This window comes from Corapipo altera, unplaced genomic scaffold (genome assembly GCF_003945725.1).
Source record: "Corapipo altera isolate COAL_440 unplaced genomic scaffold, ASM394572v1 56, whole genome shotgun sequence".
Taxonomy (NCBI): Eukaryota; Metazoa; Chordata; class Aves; order Passeriformes; family Pipridae; genus Corapipo; species Corapipo altera.
The window spans coordinates 3,044,019-3,060,157 of NW_020884896.1; the positions used below are offsets into that span (position 1 = coordinate 3,044,019).

Consider the following 16,139-nt stretch of genomic DNA (forward strand, 5'->3'; position numbering starts at 1 on the left):
ACAGAGATCCTGAAGATGATATATTGAAATTGCAATTGAAATCTTTTTATCACAGGAACAAGTATTTATTTGTTTGTACATCTAGCTGCCTTAACAACTCTAAACCTCATTTTTAAACTTCCCCAGCATACCAATTTTATCAGTTTCCCCAAAAGGACCATGAACTGAGATCAAGGCACTACTAACTCTGAAACTTCTGTAAAGTGAATCAAAATCTCAATATTTCTGCAAATCAGATATGAGTTGCTGTGTGGAAAAAAAAACCCAAACAAAACAATATCCGTAGAATACCTTTTTTGTCAATAATCATGTGGTAGGAAATTTTTTTAAAAGCAGAAATTATCAAACTAATAAGGGTTGAGACTGGTGACAAAGAAAGCAGCTGACAGTTCAGTAGCAAATATACATTTTGATGAGGTTTTTTGCCAGATCCATGGTACCTCTGGGAAGTATTGATTTGCAGCTGGTAAGAGACAGTGTTTCATTTTGACAGGGTTCCAACACAATGCAGAAAAAACCCAAACAAATTACCATGGTTTTATCTGTTCTGATATCTTTCCATACACACATGGGTAGAACCAAATCATATGAAATATTAACTTCTCATATTTGCATCCTTTATGTCTTAAGGTTTATTTGGACACTTGGAGGGTTTACAGAGAAAGGTTGTATAACTGTCTCAGTGAGATTCAGTAACCTAAATAACTAATCAACTTTGTCTTTCCCACAGTTTGGAAGAAAGCTTACAGTAAGGTCAAAAAAACAAATCCAAGTCTTTCAGGGCAAAGAGCTCATTCAGAAAATTATACTCATTCTTTAGTCCATCTCACAGTAGATTCAAGAAGATTAAGCAACTACCTTAGCAGAATGGCTTATTTAATTATTTTTGTTGTATGATGGGTTTGGGCTTTTTGTAATACTGTGGAAAAAGACTTGCAAAAACACCAGTTCTAACAATTCCCACACTTTGACCACAATCACTTGAAACAACTGGGAACTTTCTCCCAAGATACATACCAAAATCCAAACACTAAGGCCATGGTAACAGAGTTGTATGAAACGTGGGATGATCTTATCTGTGACTTAAAATTAAAGACCAAGGTAGTTCAGTCTCAGTGCATAGCCCCCACTAGGCGGTTTGGAGAGCAGTGAAGAAACCATACCTCTCCTTTGTGTTTCCTCAGTTAAGACTTTAAACCCTCCATGACTCTTTCCAGTCAACTGTGTCTGTTTAGAGCAGATTCTGCAGTTACTTCCTCTCACAACTACAGTTCTTGTCAACTTGTGTTATCCATGGCTCAGGAGACAGATAAATAGGATACAGAGCCTTTCACCTCTAGGTCATCAGTTCAAACGTAACCCATGTTGGTAAGGACCAAAAGTTGCCACCAACAGATGGCTTTTTGGACTCCTCTGTAAACCTCCATTCCTTCTGCACAAACCAGTATGTATTCCAGACCCAAAATCCTACATTGTCTTAAAAGAGGTCTGCCATGGAGAAAAGGAAATGAAATTCTAATCTTTATCCTATAACAACTATCCCCCAAACATATGTGATACTCATACTTTTGCCTTCTCTTACTTTAAACATTAGAATTGTGAGTTTTATTCATGGTGTAAGACTGTAAGAAAATGGAATAATGAAAACATACTCTAAAAGGCTGCAAGCAGAGAAAATCAAGATGTCTTCTTATAAAAAAGACCAACAAAAGCTTTGCTGCATTAACAAACCTCAGTGAAGGTTTATGACAAAAATTGTCTTTCCCTAAAACAAACATTCCTCGTTGCTTTGTTATGACAGGGATTGTGAATGCTCCTCTCTCTGACTCTTCTAGGAAAGCTTCACAGCAAAACTTAGGAAGATCAGTTTTGAAATTCCTTGTATGTTCACACATTGGCTATCAGGTCTTTGCACTGACACTACGGATGTCCTCGCTATTGCTCAGTCTCTTAGTAGTGATAAAGGCCAGGATACACGCACACTTCAGATTTGTTGCCTGCTGAGAAATTACCATTTGAATTACCTGCAAGCTCCATGGGATAGCCACCTGTAGGCTGTATTATAGGGAATTGTAAGTCACAGGCAAAGTAGTAAGTGTAGCACAGCTAATGAAAGAGTTATCTGAGTCGGAGCAGTAGCCTGCAGCAGAGCCTAAGCCTTCTGCACTCCATGTGATTTCAAGGTATGGTACATCAAAGCTATGGAATCTCCCCTCTCCCTTAGATCTTTTTATGGTATGACAATGACATGCCCAAACCCCTCAATTCGAGTCCTTTGACTTTTAAGACTTCCTGTCTGGCGACTCCTTCCACAGGAAAATTATCAGATCTGAGTATTTTAAAAAATAGAAATTTAGTTCTAGACTTAAGGAGTACCGATGGTTTCTCAGGAAGCACATCAACCATCAGTGGACTCTACAAAACCACTAGCAACTATGGAGTCAAAACGCCAAAAAAGCCATCTGCAATTTCATCTCACCTAAGTGACCTTTACATGATGACATCAGGAACTATTACTTCCCTTGGAATTCTAAAACCAGGATGCTGCTTGCCTTGCCTGACAGAGCACAGGAAGGGCAGAATGCAGGCCTTAATCCCAGTGCTTCCTATATTTTCAGCACACTAAATGTAGCATACTCCACAGAAGACCTTGCAAAGGGAAGCAGTGCAATTCAGACACTGTTCAGTCTGTTCTCTGACTGGAGTAGCAAGGGCACTGGACTGTTCATGTCTTTTTGCTGAGCTGCTCCAAGAACACTGCAACAACATGCTGCCAGCTACTCTAAGCAGATGCCAAACCAGTGTCCTATTCAGAGGAAACAGTGTATGGTAGTCAAGCTGATGAGACGTATCACACTGCTTCACATACAACAAGTTTTAATTGTTGTAAGAGACAGTATAGTGCCATAGCTATTAGGTTGTTCTTAAACTTCATATTTCTACAGAAGACCTCCCAGACAACAAACATGCACAGGTATCATGTAGCACATATATCACTGTCAAAGATGCATCAGATTTGCTGCAATGTTGATTGATCTGATGCGTACAGTTGATCTGAAGCATTTAGGACATGTCTGCACACAGGCTTTAGAGCTGATTTGCTCACACACTGGCTGCTGCTGAGCGTTTTCAGATGTCCAGTGGTATAGCAGGAGGTATAGGCTACTCAGAAACAGAAATCCAGACAAACAGTTCAAAAGCAAATCTAGATTACAAAGCAGCCCTGCAGACAACTGACTATGCATAGCTAGTTCCAAGTGGAAACAGACTGGTCCAGACTGACTTGTTAGCAGGAGCTCACTGCAGTGGTGCCAAGGGTACAGAGACACTGACAACAATCCTGAAGGTAGAAAGGGAAGGCACAGAGCAATCACTGTGACTGAGGCGCGACGAAAGGCAGGCAGGGATGGTATAGAATCGGACAACAATGCCAGAGAAATCATGAAGAAGAAAACAGCAGCAGTGGTATTCCTGGGGTGGGTGTGCGAGGTGCAGCAGCCCCAGTGGGATTGGATGACAGCTAAAGCAGGGGGCAGGGGCAGCCAAGCTGCCATGGAGAAAGAACAGGGGATACTGGGGCTACAGCAGCAGTGGGTGGTGAAAAGTGGAGACACAATAGGGAGGAACAGCTGGTCATATACCAGTTACAAACTATTATTCTAGAATTTAATTTTTAATTATGGTTTTAATTTTTTTTAATAATTCATCATGAAGGAAAAAACTCCAAACCAAAAAACTCCAAACCAAAACACACTTCCTTCACTTCATTCTCATTGTCCCCTTTACACAAAAGATGAGCACAGAGATACCAGATAGGTCTAAAGAAAGGTATAGGGAGTGAAATGTCCTTTCTTCTTGGATTATGAGTTTACTTAAATATATCATGATAAATTAATCAGATATTAATGTACTCTGAAAGCTCTTTAGTCCCAAAGGATCTTACTTTTCTTGATTCTTAAACTGCTTTGAGTAATAAAAACCAGTAAACTTTACTTCACATTTTATAATCATAATTTCATTACATGTCATACCTATTTAAGTAAACATTATTTTTCATGGCAATCACTAAGGTCCCAGAAGTTCTTTATATTTAATATAGTATTTGTTCCCTTGCAGTGACATTCTTGAAACACAGACAAGGTATTATGAAAAGAAGACTACACATATCAAGCTACAGGACTTAGAATACTTACTTGTCTACATTAGTGTTTGCTATTCTATCAGCTTACTGACAAATGCTATATTTTCTTTCTCATAGAAATAAGGTCACTCACCTTTTTACATTCATCTGTTCTTTTAATTTGCTGTACATTTCCAGCACTGCATAAAAACAAGTAGATTAACTTATGAATCTTACCATGGCTTTACTTAATAAAAGAGGAAAACGTACATTGTCAAAGGACAAAATTAGAAATAGAAAAGAATATGCTAAATTTAGCTTATTTAATTCCTACTGTAACATAAATGTGATAAAACTAGCAAACAATATGCTAGAATGCATCTAACAAAGAAAAAAACCCTGAACTATTAACAGCTTTCAAAGTAAAAAGAATTAAGATTGAACAAAAGAGTCAACACTATATATATCAAGCATAGTCATTCACTTACTACATACCATAACCTTATCTGCATTACCAGCCCGTGACCTGTCTCCATAAAGAGGCAACAGTACCACCTACTGTACTCATAACACGTCAACATCAAGACTTTACAAAGGAAAACTCTCAAATCTCCTTTACACCAATATCACACCTTTATAGAGCTGTGTGCAATCCCACAATATTACCTTCTGAAACATTTAGAGCCTTTATTTTTATTTAAAAAAACCCTGTAGTGACACAGAACTAAAAGTACAATGTTGAAGGTACACCATTAGTATTTTCCCCAGTATTCAAACAGTAAAAGCCACCCTCTTAAGGAACAAATTCATTGTTCATCATATTAAAAATATTAGTTCATTTAACACTGTATGTGGCTACATTGTTTGCAGTATTTAAATCTGTCTCACTGTCTTCTCACAGCATCATAACTGCTCTATGTCAAATATTGTAAAAGACACAGAACCTAGACACAGACATCTTTTAAGAACCTATTAATTTTTTCATTAAACTGGATGTTACAGGACTAGAACTTAAAAAAATAAAATTCTTTTCCATTTGGCTATGGTGACTTCATTTAATTTGCCATCATATTTAGCTATTGGTCACTCACCTGGAAGACACAACTGTAGTTTTTCCACAACTGTTGTAATATTCCGCTGTTGAACTCTACATCGGATGATTTCCTCTGTTTGGGATATCACCTTAAAGGGATTTTTTTTTAAAATAGAAAGAAAATCACACTTAAACTATGCAAACAAATTTATTTTGCTACAAATATTCATAATGGTCATATAGGAAGCACCATTTTCTCACCTCTTTCCCAGCATCCTGAAGCCTTCGGTTGGTATCAGTAACTTGGACCTTAAAAATAATTTCACCTTTGTTAGACAAATATGCATATATTGCCCTGATGTGACTGCTCACCCTTGTAATCAGATCATGCTTCCTGAGAAACTTAGAACAAAGAAATGCAAATTCAAATTAACTCTACAGCTTGAACTTGAACTTTTGATCGCAAAGGGCTTTTGTTAACTTCAATTACTTATGACAGTTCTTTCTAACAGATTCTGTGGCAAACTTCTCAAATTTACTTGGGATTTTTGAACTTTCCTTGTTTCTGTAGGTCTGTCAAACAATTCAAATCATTGACCCAATTGACCACTGGTCCCTTTTTGATAACCTCAATGAGCTCTATGGGCCATTCATTGTCTGTAAGAAATGGTGATTGCATTTTATGGTAATTAAACATTCATACTTTGCTGAATGCAAACACTGGGTGGTTGATTAACATCAAACGTGGAAATCTCCAAACCACAGCAACATTTTAATGCTGCAGGTGCAGGCAAAGCTCAACCTCAGATTTTCCCACATAGTAAGTGACTCATTAGGTCATCATAATAAGGAAGCACATTCTAGTTTATTAAAAATCTCATTAATTTCTGAACAAAGATGCTCAATGACCTCATTGATGCTGTATTTGGTCTCTTGTTATCTGAATATCCTTTATATAATGCTCTTCTAATCATAACCTCTGATGAACTATGCTCATTCTGTCTGGTGTGCATATTTTGCTCTCAAAAGTGTAAAGAGAGCTAAAAGGGACATAATTCACTATTCTGCATTCTGATCTGGGAGTAAATCTTGGTTCTCATATCTAATGAAAACTACCAACATCACCAACTCTCTTGCTCATTACAAAGTACATTTTTTTAATGCAAAATTGCAGTATTTTTATTTTTCTAATAAAGATTTTAAATTTTTCTGAGGTCAGATACAGAAATGTACGAATAGAAAAAGACCTATTTAAGAAATACTGCAGTTATTGTTTATAATTCTTTACCTTCTGAGAAAGCCTTTAAAGATGGCAAAATAATTTTGGTAGTGTTTTGTGAAAACATACACTAAAAAAATCAGAATTAGATCTAAATAAGTATTCAGTTTTGTAAACGTAAATTACTGTATCAGGCAACACAGCTTGAATCACAAATCCTATTCAATCTGCCTTTAAAAAAATTGCTGCAAACATCAGAGTGTAAGTGATAATCACTAATTTATTCTCCAGTAGAAGAGTCCAGTTCCTTCTTTGAAATTCAAAGACAATTATAAATGAAACTGTGAAAAACTAGTTCCTTACCTTTAATTTTTCTGCATCAGCCCTAACTTTAAGAAGTTCTGTAATAGCATCCACAAAGCCCTGATGGTGAAAATTGCACATCTTTTCTATCTCCCTGTCATGGTTACGTATGCAGGCATCAAGTTTTTCCATAAACTTCTGATGTGCATTTGGTTGGTCATCATATACAGACCTATTAAATACAAATAAGAAAATCAAATTTTACTTTTCCCCCAGTTGAAAACAGTATGGAAGGATCTTTATTGAAATCTCTCTCTCTCAAAAAGAAAATAAAAGCAAGCAAACTTTGATGTTAGAGTGGCATCATTTGGTGGATCCACTCCACGAAAATCAGCATTAAAAGAAAGAGATGGCACAAAACCGAGAACTGAACCCAGCTCTTATGGCATTAATCCAGGTGCTTAACCAGTTACATCATGGTTGACCTGAGCCTCACTGGTCTGTTATTTATGCCCTAATGCTCAAATATGGGTACAAAAGAATCAGTTTCTCCGACCACCTCAAATAGCATGGATCGCTTTTCCATCAAATTCCACTCTTTGCTAAATATAAAGAAGTGCAAACATACAAATTTGCTTTTCTGGTATTCCTAACACCAGAGTTATCCAACTAAATCAGGGTCGGATGCTTCCAGCCGGAATGACCGGAGCACGGTGCAGCAGGAGCTGGACTCCTGGCAGAAGGCAATCCCCAGGGCTCCCTGTCTCTGCCTGCCTACATCCAGCAGCTCCCAGAGCAAATCTGTAACACACACATGCCTAGGGCTGCTGCCTCAATGGGATCTTACAGTCAGAAAGGGCTAGAACCAGGTCTTTTGGCTTATTTTACTAATTGTTTGAATAGTACATTTAAAAACTTCAAGCACAAAACACAACTCCTGGAGAAATTACTGGTGTAGCTCATTGAGCAGCATCAGAAATAGAAATCTGTGTGGAAGAACACTCAAGCATGGGAGTGAGCAAAGGAGGCAGAGGGGACATCAAACCTTTAGACTTCGTACGAGGAAGCAAGAAAAGAGGTATTACATAGAGTTGTGCTGGAATCCAAAGGTATGAGGTCTCCTGACAAATGCACAGCACAGACAGTTCCAAAAATTGATGAATAATTTGATATAGCAATAACAGCAAAGACATATAATTTTTGAAGTAGCTTTTCAGAGAGAATGGGAGCAGCAACACAAGGATGATACAGTCATACATATACAAACATGTTTCTACCTACAAACAAAGACTATTAAAATATAAAGGTGATCAAAAGTCTATAAATTGCTCTTTTTTTCTTCCATATTTTCCTTTTAAAATTTTGAAGTTTTCTCCAGAAATTTATAAGAAGCTTTTTAAAAAAAAAAAAATTAAAAAAATCTTAGGATGGGTTGGAGTTCCAATGGTCTCAGTGTCATCTGTAGAAGTACAGTCTTAAGTTCAAGATCCAGGCAACAATGAATCAAAGCCTCTAAAACTCTTGAGCAGCAAGAAAGTACTTCCCTCCCAGTCTTCTTGGAGAAGTATGATTTCCTGTACTCTTCAAGATCCTCTTTTCTAACCAGACATCTGGGCTCTGCCAAGATATCTGGAGTCATCACCAACAAACACATTCAACAAACCTATAGCTGAGTGTCTGAAAAGAACTTGACCTTTCAATGAAGAAAAGGGTGTAGAAGAGATTGAAAAGACTTGTAACCAGATTCTTGCTACTTTTTGAGTTTCTTCTTACCTTGTACGAAATACTCAAGCTACTGAATTTAGAGACATGAGAAAGGCAATATGCTGTCATACATGTCAAAGGAAGAAAGCTGATTCCTTACAGTCTGCTTGTTATTGCTATTTTCCCTGGGAAAAATCTACGCAATAAAATATTCCTAGAATATTTTATTGCATAGATATGCATAGAATATTTTATTCCTAGAATATTTTATTCCTTTTGCTTATGATAGGAAAATAAGGCTATGGTACTGAAGGCAGGTTCTTTCCTCCAAAGGGCACCAGGAGAAAAATAGGATTGTTGACCCATGAAGTGGTTTACCCCTCACCATTTCCACCACCACAGTTTGAAATGACAGCTGGAAGAGGCAAATGTGTGCCCATCAGTCCCTCCTCCTGAGGTTCCTGTCAGGCTGCCTGAAAGGGACCCCTCTCAAGGCTGCCCAGGATGACTGAGGTTTAAAGGGTGGATGATCACGAGTGAGCCATATCTGCCAGTGGGAAATATCTGCACCCAGAACCTGGTGCTGGCTGGAGGAGAAGCAGCATCCTGGCGTGGGAGGAAAGAAAGGTGCAAGACACAGTCAGTATTGAGTGAGCTCTCATCAAGCAACCCAATGTTCTGCATCTGAAGGCACAGGGGCACTCATGGAGACCATATCACTGTTACCTGTAAAGAAATGGGGAAGGAATGAGAAAAAGGCTCAACGACTGATGTTGTAGTGCTCCAAACTACACAGTACACGCTAGTTACATGACTGCTGCTCTGTCTCCATAAGAAAAGGGTCAGAGATGTTGGAACCTACAGGGTGGACACAGGGGGACACCCACTTGCCTCCAGAGTTCCTGGAGAAGAAAAAAAGATTAGGAGGACCAGATAGTGCCTTCAGAGATATCAGGCATGCATCTCTGAATGGATTGGACTTACCAACTTACTGTACGCTAAAGCAAAGAAAAAAAATTCAATTCATTACTGCTTCCTTTAGCCTTTTTTTTTTTTAAGAGTGGAAAGAGTCTCCAAGTTCAGGTCTCCTTTCAGAGTTCTCAAAGGGAAGTGAGAAAGGAGTATCATTATCACAAAGATAGGAGACTTCCACCTATCACCATGTGCTCAAACTCGGAGTTGTGCAATACACACATAAATGAACAGCAGTAAAACACAGTAAAGCAAATATGCCTGAAACAGAATAAGAAAAAAGATGGTGCACGAGAAACTCCACACTTGATTTGGTATGACTAAACTTTCTTTGGTGGTTGCAGTGTACTGTCTTTTTGGACCTAGTTATTGCTTGATGATTTGGGGGTATCCAGTAGCTGCCTTGTCAACTTTTCAATCCACTTCAGATCTGCCAATACAGTCAGACATGTTGTTGAAATACTGACAGAAGGAAATCATTTGAGATCAGAAGATTTCTCCTAAAGTGTTATCAAACAACTTCAGACAGCATAGCCAGAAATTCTGGAAGCACATAAAACACAGCAGAGGCAATACAGTATTTACTGTTGTAAAAATTAGTGTTTATTATGTTTTCTTCACTATATTAAAGCTACTTATTATTAAGTTTAATTTTCATAAAGTACTTATTTTTAATCTCAGGGGTATTATCACAATATTTAATTCAAAATTATACAGGGAATAACTGTTCAAACTGGGGGGAAAAAAAAACAATACTGAGTACATCCCAACGCCTTAACCACAAGATTACCCTACCTTCTTAAAATAATAGTTACTATTTCATGTTCTACATTGTACTCTTTTCTGCAAAGATACTAATATAATTATGATCTGTGATCTAAACCACTATTTTGACAGAGCTCCCTAAGATGCACTAGTAGTATAACTTCCATATTCATTACATAAGTAGACAGCTCCATCTTGTGGGAACAACAACAAATTAATCCTCTTCAGCATGAGTGAAAAAACTTCTGAGACAAACTGCTCACTTTTACAGAAATAAATCATTAGTGTATTTAAAAGAAATTCACACTTTGTATCACAACTTCCTGTGAAAAAGTGAGAGAAGAGATAGTGAGAAGAAGATGAATCAAACAAGTTTACTAACTTCCTTAAGATGTTGTACTGTTAGGACACTACACACCTGCAATTTAGGGGCTTCAGAACCAAGTCTGGTCTAAAGCACTGGCTTTTTTAGAAATGCAAGTGTACTCTAGAGAGCCATGCCATCTCTAGCCATGGACAGAAACTGGGCTTTTTTCTCAAATCTGCAAACACAACTGAGACTACACACACTTAATTTACCCATTATGGAACATCACATGTTGTACGGTATAGTTTATTTCTCATACTGAAACTTACTTTCCATACATACATTTCAAAAATTACCTACACTTACCTAAACAAAGTAATTTGAATAATTATCTGAAAGTGTATATTTCACCACATAATGGCACTGCAAGCAATCCTGACAGCAATTCTGCACTTTTCAGAGTTAGACTATCACCATATTGCAGTATCTTGCAGAGAGACATGGAATCCTGAAAGTATCCTAGAGATTATTCTTTTAAATTACAAGACAAAATTAACAGAATGTACAACACACACACAGAGAATTCTCTCAGAAAGAGAGTGAGGACGTAGTAACCCTTCCAGCTCCATTTCTTCAGGAGATGACTATAATGCTAATCTGTCTACCCTAAAAATCTCTCACTGTAAATTGCTTCGTATACATCAGTGGGAAATGTCACAAAAAAGAGCAAACGTGCCTAGGATACCAAAAGAATTTTTACATGTGTAATATATAGTTCTTTCAACTTCTGCTTATACACTTCTGAATGAAGAATCCCAAGGATCCTCCCTTCAGCTTTATGGACCCCTGAAGTGGTTGCTAGCGGTCTGAAATACAGCACAAACCTAAACTGTGCCGAACTGAAAGACATGATCAGTTTGTATTACAATTACTTTCAACATCTGATCTACACAGTTCTAGGAACCTATAGACCACTAGTTGTTGATTCATACCATGAAACCCTGACAAGAAGGTTTTTTCTCAGTATGAGTCTTCAAACTGGGGAAAAAAAAGGGGAAAAAAAAAAAAAAAAGAAAAAAAAAAAAGAAAAAAATCACTGATGTCGGAGACAGAAGTTTGTATTTGATTTTGGCACCAAAAAACCCAAAACAACACATCACCTTAATTTTCAATGTGAAATGAGAGAACAGTAACTTGAGTGACTACTTAGACATCAGTACTGCAAATCAGTGACAGGACAGGTACTATTTTCTTTCCTAATCGACTGGGCAAGTAGGGAACTCATGAAGAGCACAAGCAGAGCTGAACAATTTTTCTGGTAACGTGTCGCAGGTCATCTGTCTGTATTTCCCTGAACTCCACATATAAACAGAGGAACTTTTTTCTCCGACTCATCCCAACAACTGGGCAATACAACTCATATTAATGCCAGGCTAGGTAAATAAAATGTGCAGGAAGTACTTGTAAGAGAAAAAAAATTAACTAGGAATAGTCAGAGACTAACCTAAGGAGAAAGATGTCTCAGTCACTGGATCAATTTTATTGCAATAGGGATATTTTTACCTTGATCATTTTTACCAGTAGGCTGAAGGGAGAAAAACAAGCATAAACAGATTTGAATTCAGGTCCCAAAAGAAAAAAAAAAGGAGAATTTTCAGATATGCAACCATTTTCCAACTGAAGAAAATAAGTTTACTTTATACCATAAAAACTTCCCTAAATTTTTACTTTCAAAACTGAAACACATTATGAAAAATATGTATTTAATAGGTCTTATTGACGCCTTCTTGTGTTTACATGCAAAACTGCATTGAGGCACCAGAGGGCACCATTCTATGCATAAAAACACCAGCTGCTAAGAAAGCAAAAAGGCTCATCTCCAGAGAACTAAAATTTAGCCAGGGATTGTAAAATTTAACATGCCAAAAATTCCACCTGATCCTTCAAAAAATAATATTCCTTTTAAAAAATCAATTATCCTGAAATCATCTGATCTATTCCATAATGACAACTCCACACATATGCATTATCACTCTAAGTCACTATCACAGATGTCTTCACAAATGATTACAGTCCCACTTCTAAAGGATATTCTGCTATAACATCATATAAATATTTCTGTGCATGCAATCAGGATATGTGTCCTTAAATGCCTGAGTGCAAATGGGATTGAAAGAGGATGAACATTTCACTAAGGAGAAGGGAAATAAAAAGTTACATGCAAAAAAAAAATCATATAAGCCCAGAAATTTATTTAATATATTGACTATGGACTACTAGAAAGGCATACATACAGACTAACAAGTGTAAAAGGAGAGAAGCCTAAAAATATTTTTTGAAACTTCAGCAAATACCCCAAATTTGCTTTTTTTCCTCTTCATCCCCAATTTGCACATCTTTGTTACCTTCTCACTAGAAAATAACAATAACCATAAACCTAAATACAACTTCTCCCGTAATCTATTTGGTTTAGCATGGAAAAACAGATTACAAGAATAATCAGAATCAGAACTAAGTAATTTTGTTTTGTATCTATGGCAATAGCTGTAACATTTCAATCAGAAGCAGAAAATATTATGAATTCCTGATTGGTGATAAGTAACTCTGTCAATTAAAAATCATTACTAAAACAGTCTGTTAGACAAAGAAAAAATAATATTTAACAAATTCCATTTTGGTTTATTTTTAAATCTATTATTTCTTGAAGGTTTTGGGGTTTGTTTAGTGTGTGTGGTTTGCTGTTTTAAATGAGTAATGGTTCAATTTTTAATTGCAAATCCATATTCAGAAAAAAACAACCCTGAGTTTATGGAGCAGTACTATAAATTTTTGAGTGAATAATTTTCTTTCTAGTAATCATTTATGGTAATAGGTTCAGCAGCAAAGACTTTTAAAACAGAACACCTATTTCAAAAATAGCGAAAAAACCCAGAAAATAGAGGAAAAAATACCAATCTTTTCACAGGATGAAGAAGTTCCTCATTAATGACTTGCCACCTTTCACCACTTTCACACCTCCCTAACCCATCCTGTTCTGTCCCATTTCTAGGATGAATTGCAGGTTCCCCACCCCTGCCCACACTGCCACAAAGTCTTTCATTTCCTGATTACACAAGGCATATGAAGCAATTAAAAACTGTATACACACATTCCTCTCAGGATACTGATAACCACTCAGTAAGTGCCAATCAGTTACAACTCCATGAATGCTGTAACAATGATAGGAATTACACACATCTGTACAACAGTTGTAAAAGTTTGACATGGAATGTAAGTTTGACTGTGCAGCTTTTGACCTGTTACAGATGCAAGACAAAAAGATTCATCTGTAGAGCTTCAGATTAAAAAAATCAACTGACCACTTTGATCAATTAAACAAAGGCACCAAAAAAAAAAGAAACTCAACCATACACTTTTTATTCAGTTTTTCAAAGTAATACTTAAAACACATGCAAATAAATCAACTCTCAAATGAAGAAACTGTGCTTATGGAAAATAATTGTTTTAGAATTCATATTGTGCTACCAATGCCAATTTTGTCCTGATGCTAGAGATGCTCTCAACTAGCTCCCATACACAGATTGCAAGAGGTGGCCCACTAGATGTTTGTCCTCTCTCCCTATTTCTCCCTTCACTAAGAAAAAACCCACGAAAAACAAAACCACCACCAACAGAGATATAATAAATAAAATTATAAAACAAAGTACTGATTATCAGTTCACATTTCACTGCAGAGGATGTTCATTAACAGTCATCAGTATTTGCATTTCCATGATGAGTTCAGTGAGATCAGTGCAAGCACAAAACACTGACAATGCAAATTAAGATTCTGTCCCTTAAACAGACCTGTCACTATGACTATAACCATGGCATCCCTAACCACGATACTGTGTCACACACTCCATTTAAGCTGCAATTTCACAGGAAACACTGCAAAGACTTCCTTTGTCCTACAATATACAAAGATATTTTCTGTTTACACAAACTGCAAACTTTGTAGGGATTTTCCATGGAGTAATTTCATATAGGCTGCTGCATGCACCCTTAAATGCTTTATAAAATAATGACCAGGTGTTTCCTGTAATTCAACTGCACTTATGGTAATAAGCACATTTCTTAAAACCTAAGCAGCCTTTCAATGCCAAGTGCTACCTAGGGTCCAGTTCTGCCATCCTTATTCATAATTACATCTCACCACTCTATTTAGAAGATCCTATTACATGCCAAAACAATGCAGAAGTCAAGCTAAAAGATTTTATTAATCTTAGTTTAGCTGTTATGCTTTGCTTGCCTGGTTTTCCTGGATGTGCAATTTCTGTGAATTGTTCTCACTAATAGTATCCTGTTTCTATGAGCAGGAAAGGGCCGAGTACAGTTTGTTAGTTAACATTACTTCCTATAAGCAGGGTTCTTGTTCTGTAGTAGCAGCACTACAGCAGTCATTGTTCATGCTGGATAAGCAATGGATCACGCTGATGGCTGTTAATGGACATCCTCTGCAGCGAAACATGAACTGATAATCAGTACACCCAGATTTGCAATAGACTTCCTCCTTCCTGTTTTTACACTGCTGACCAAGGAGATGCCTCTTCCTGCTAAGCCTTTGTGCGACTTACTGATGTATGAAGCAAGAAACTGAAAAACAAGTGCTGCACTAACTTTTTTTTCCTCATTTTGTGTTGTAATAGTAGATTAAAAGACAGCAAAGGAAACAGCCCCTTCACTCACTTTGGTACTGGCAATCGCCACATAATGAAATGCCAAGTTTGGCCATCTGTTCCATAGACCTAAATGGACCCAAGTGGATGTAGTTGGAATCTATTTTATTTCATAGAAAATCAAATAAGAAATTGAAGTCCATACAGTAATATTCTTATTTTTCCTTAATATTTCCATAGACTGTTTTGTTACATTTTAGTAGCAATGGATTCATCTGTAAATCAAATAGTGAGCTTCTAAGTTCTTTTTGAAAATTTGATCAGATTTCTATTACACACGTTTCAGAAATAATTAGCCATCTCTTACAACCTCTAGCTAATCTGTCATCTTTATCTAGAGCACTTGAGACATAAATACAAGATAAATACATACCAATTGACAAAATAAATTTCATGTCAACAATTTCATATGCCTCTTCATGAGACATGTGAAATAGAACAGAACACTTAATGTCAGCAATGTTAGTTAGTTATTTCAACAAACTTTGAATACCCACACTACACAGATGTAAATATATTATTTCAGAAATTCAAGAAGTTCCGGATTGAATACAATACACAGTAATTAAAAAGTTTCAAAATCAATTGGATTAAGAATGTATTCTATTTAATACTGATCAAACCAAATAATTCTTTGATAACACATATTCCTCTGCAAACATAACCAAAGCATATATTTTATAATAATTTTATATTATTAATTTTTGTTAACTCTATGAGCTCCCATAGCCTATACATAGAAAATCATCATATATTTTTTACTCATGCAAAACAGCAGCCTGTACAGTATATACTTTGCACATCTACCAGGATCACTGAAGAAAACAAAAATTGACTTCTAAAAAAAGTCTGCTTTCTATTCAAAAGCCGAACTGAAACTAACTCACAGAGTTTCTCTCTGTTAGGAAGCAATTAAGACTGTTGAAGCAACTGACTTAGTCCAGTCCTCTGCCTGCTCAATAAACAGACTAAGAAAACCTGTTCATTTCTTAGGGAAA

At 36.6% G+C, this 16,139-nt stretch overlaps 1 protein-coding gene across 10 annotated transcripts in view; it reads right to left on the reverse strand.

The window, feature by feature from the left end:
- EXOC6 (exocyst complex component 6) overlaps positions 1–16,139 on the reverse strand; it is an 88,616-nt gene that overhangs the window by 61,247 nt on the left and 11,230 nt on the right. For all 10 annotated transcript variants that reach the window (XM_027647755.1, XM_027647759.1, XM_027647756.1 and 7 more), the window contains exons 2-5: positions 6,736–6,907; positions 5,415–5,462; positions 5,212–5,302; positions 4,275–4,320 (exon numbers count right to left, since the gene is read on the reverse strand). In XM_027647755.1, coding sequence (XP_027503556.1) covers positions 4,275–4,320; positions 5,212–5,302; positions 5,415–5,462; positions 6,736–6,907 — 357 coding nt within the window. The remainder of the gene's footprint in view (positions 1–4,274; positions 4,321–5,211; positions 5,303–5,414; positions 5,463–6,735; positions 6,908–16,139) is intronic.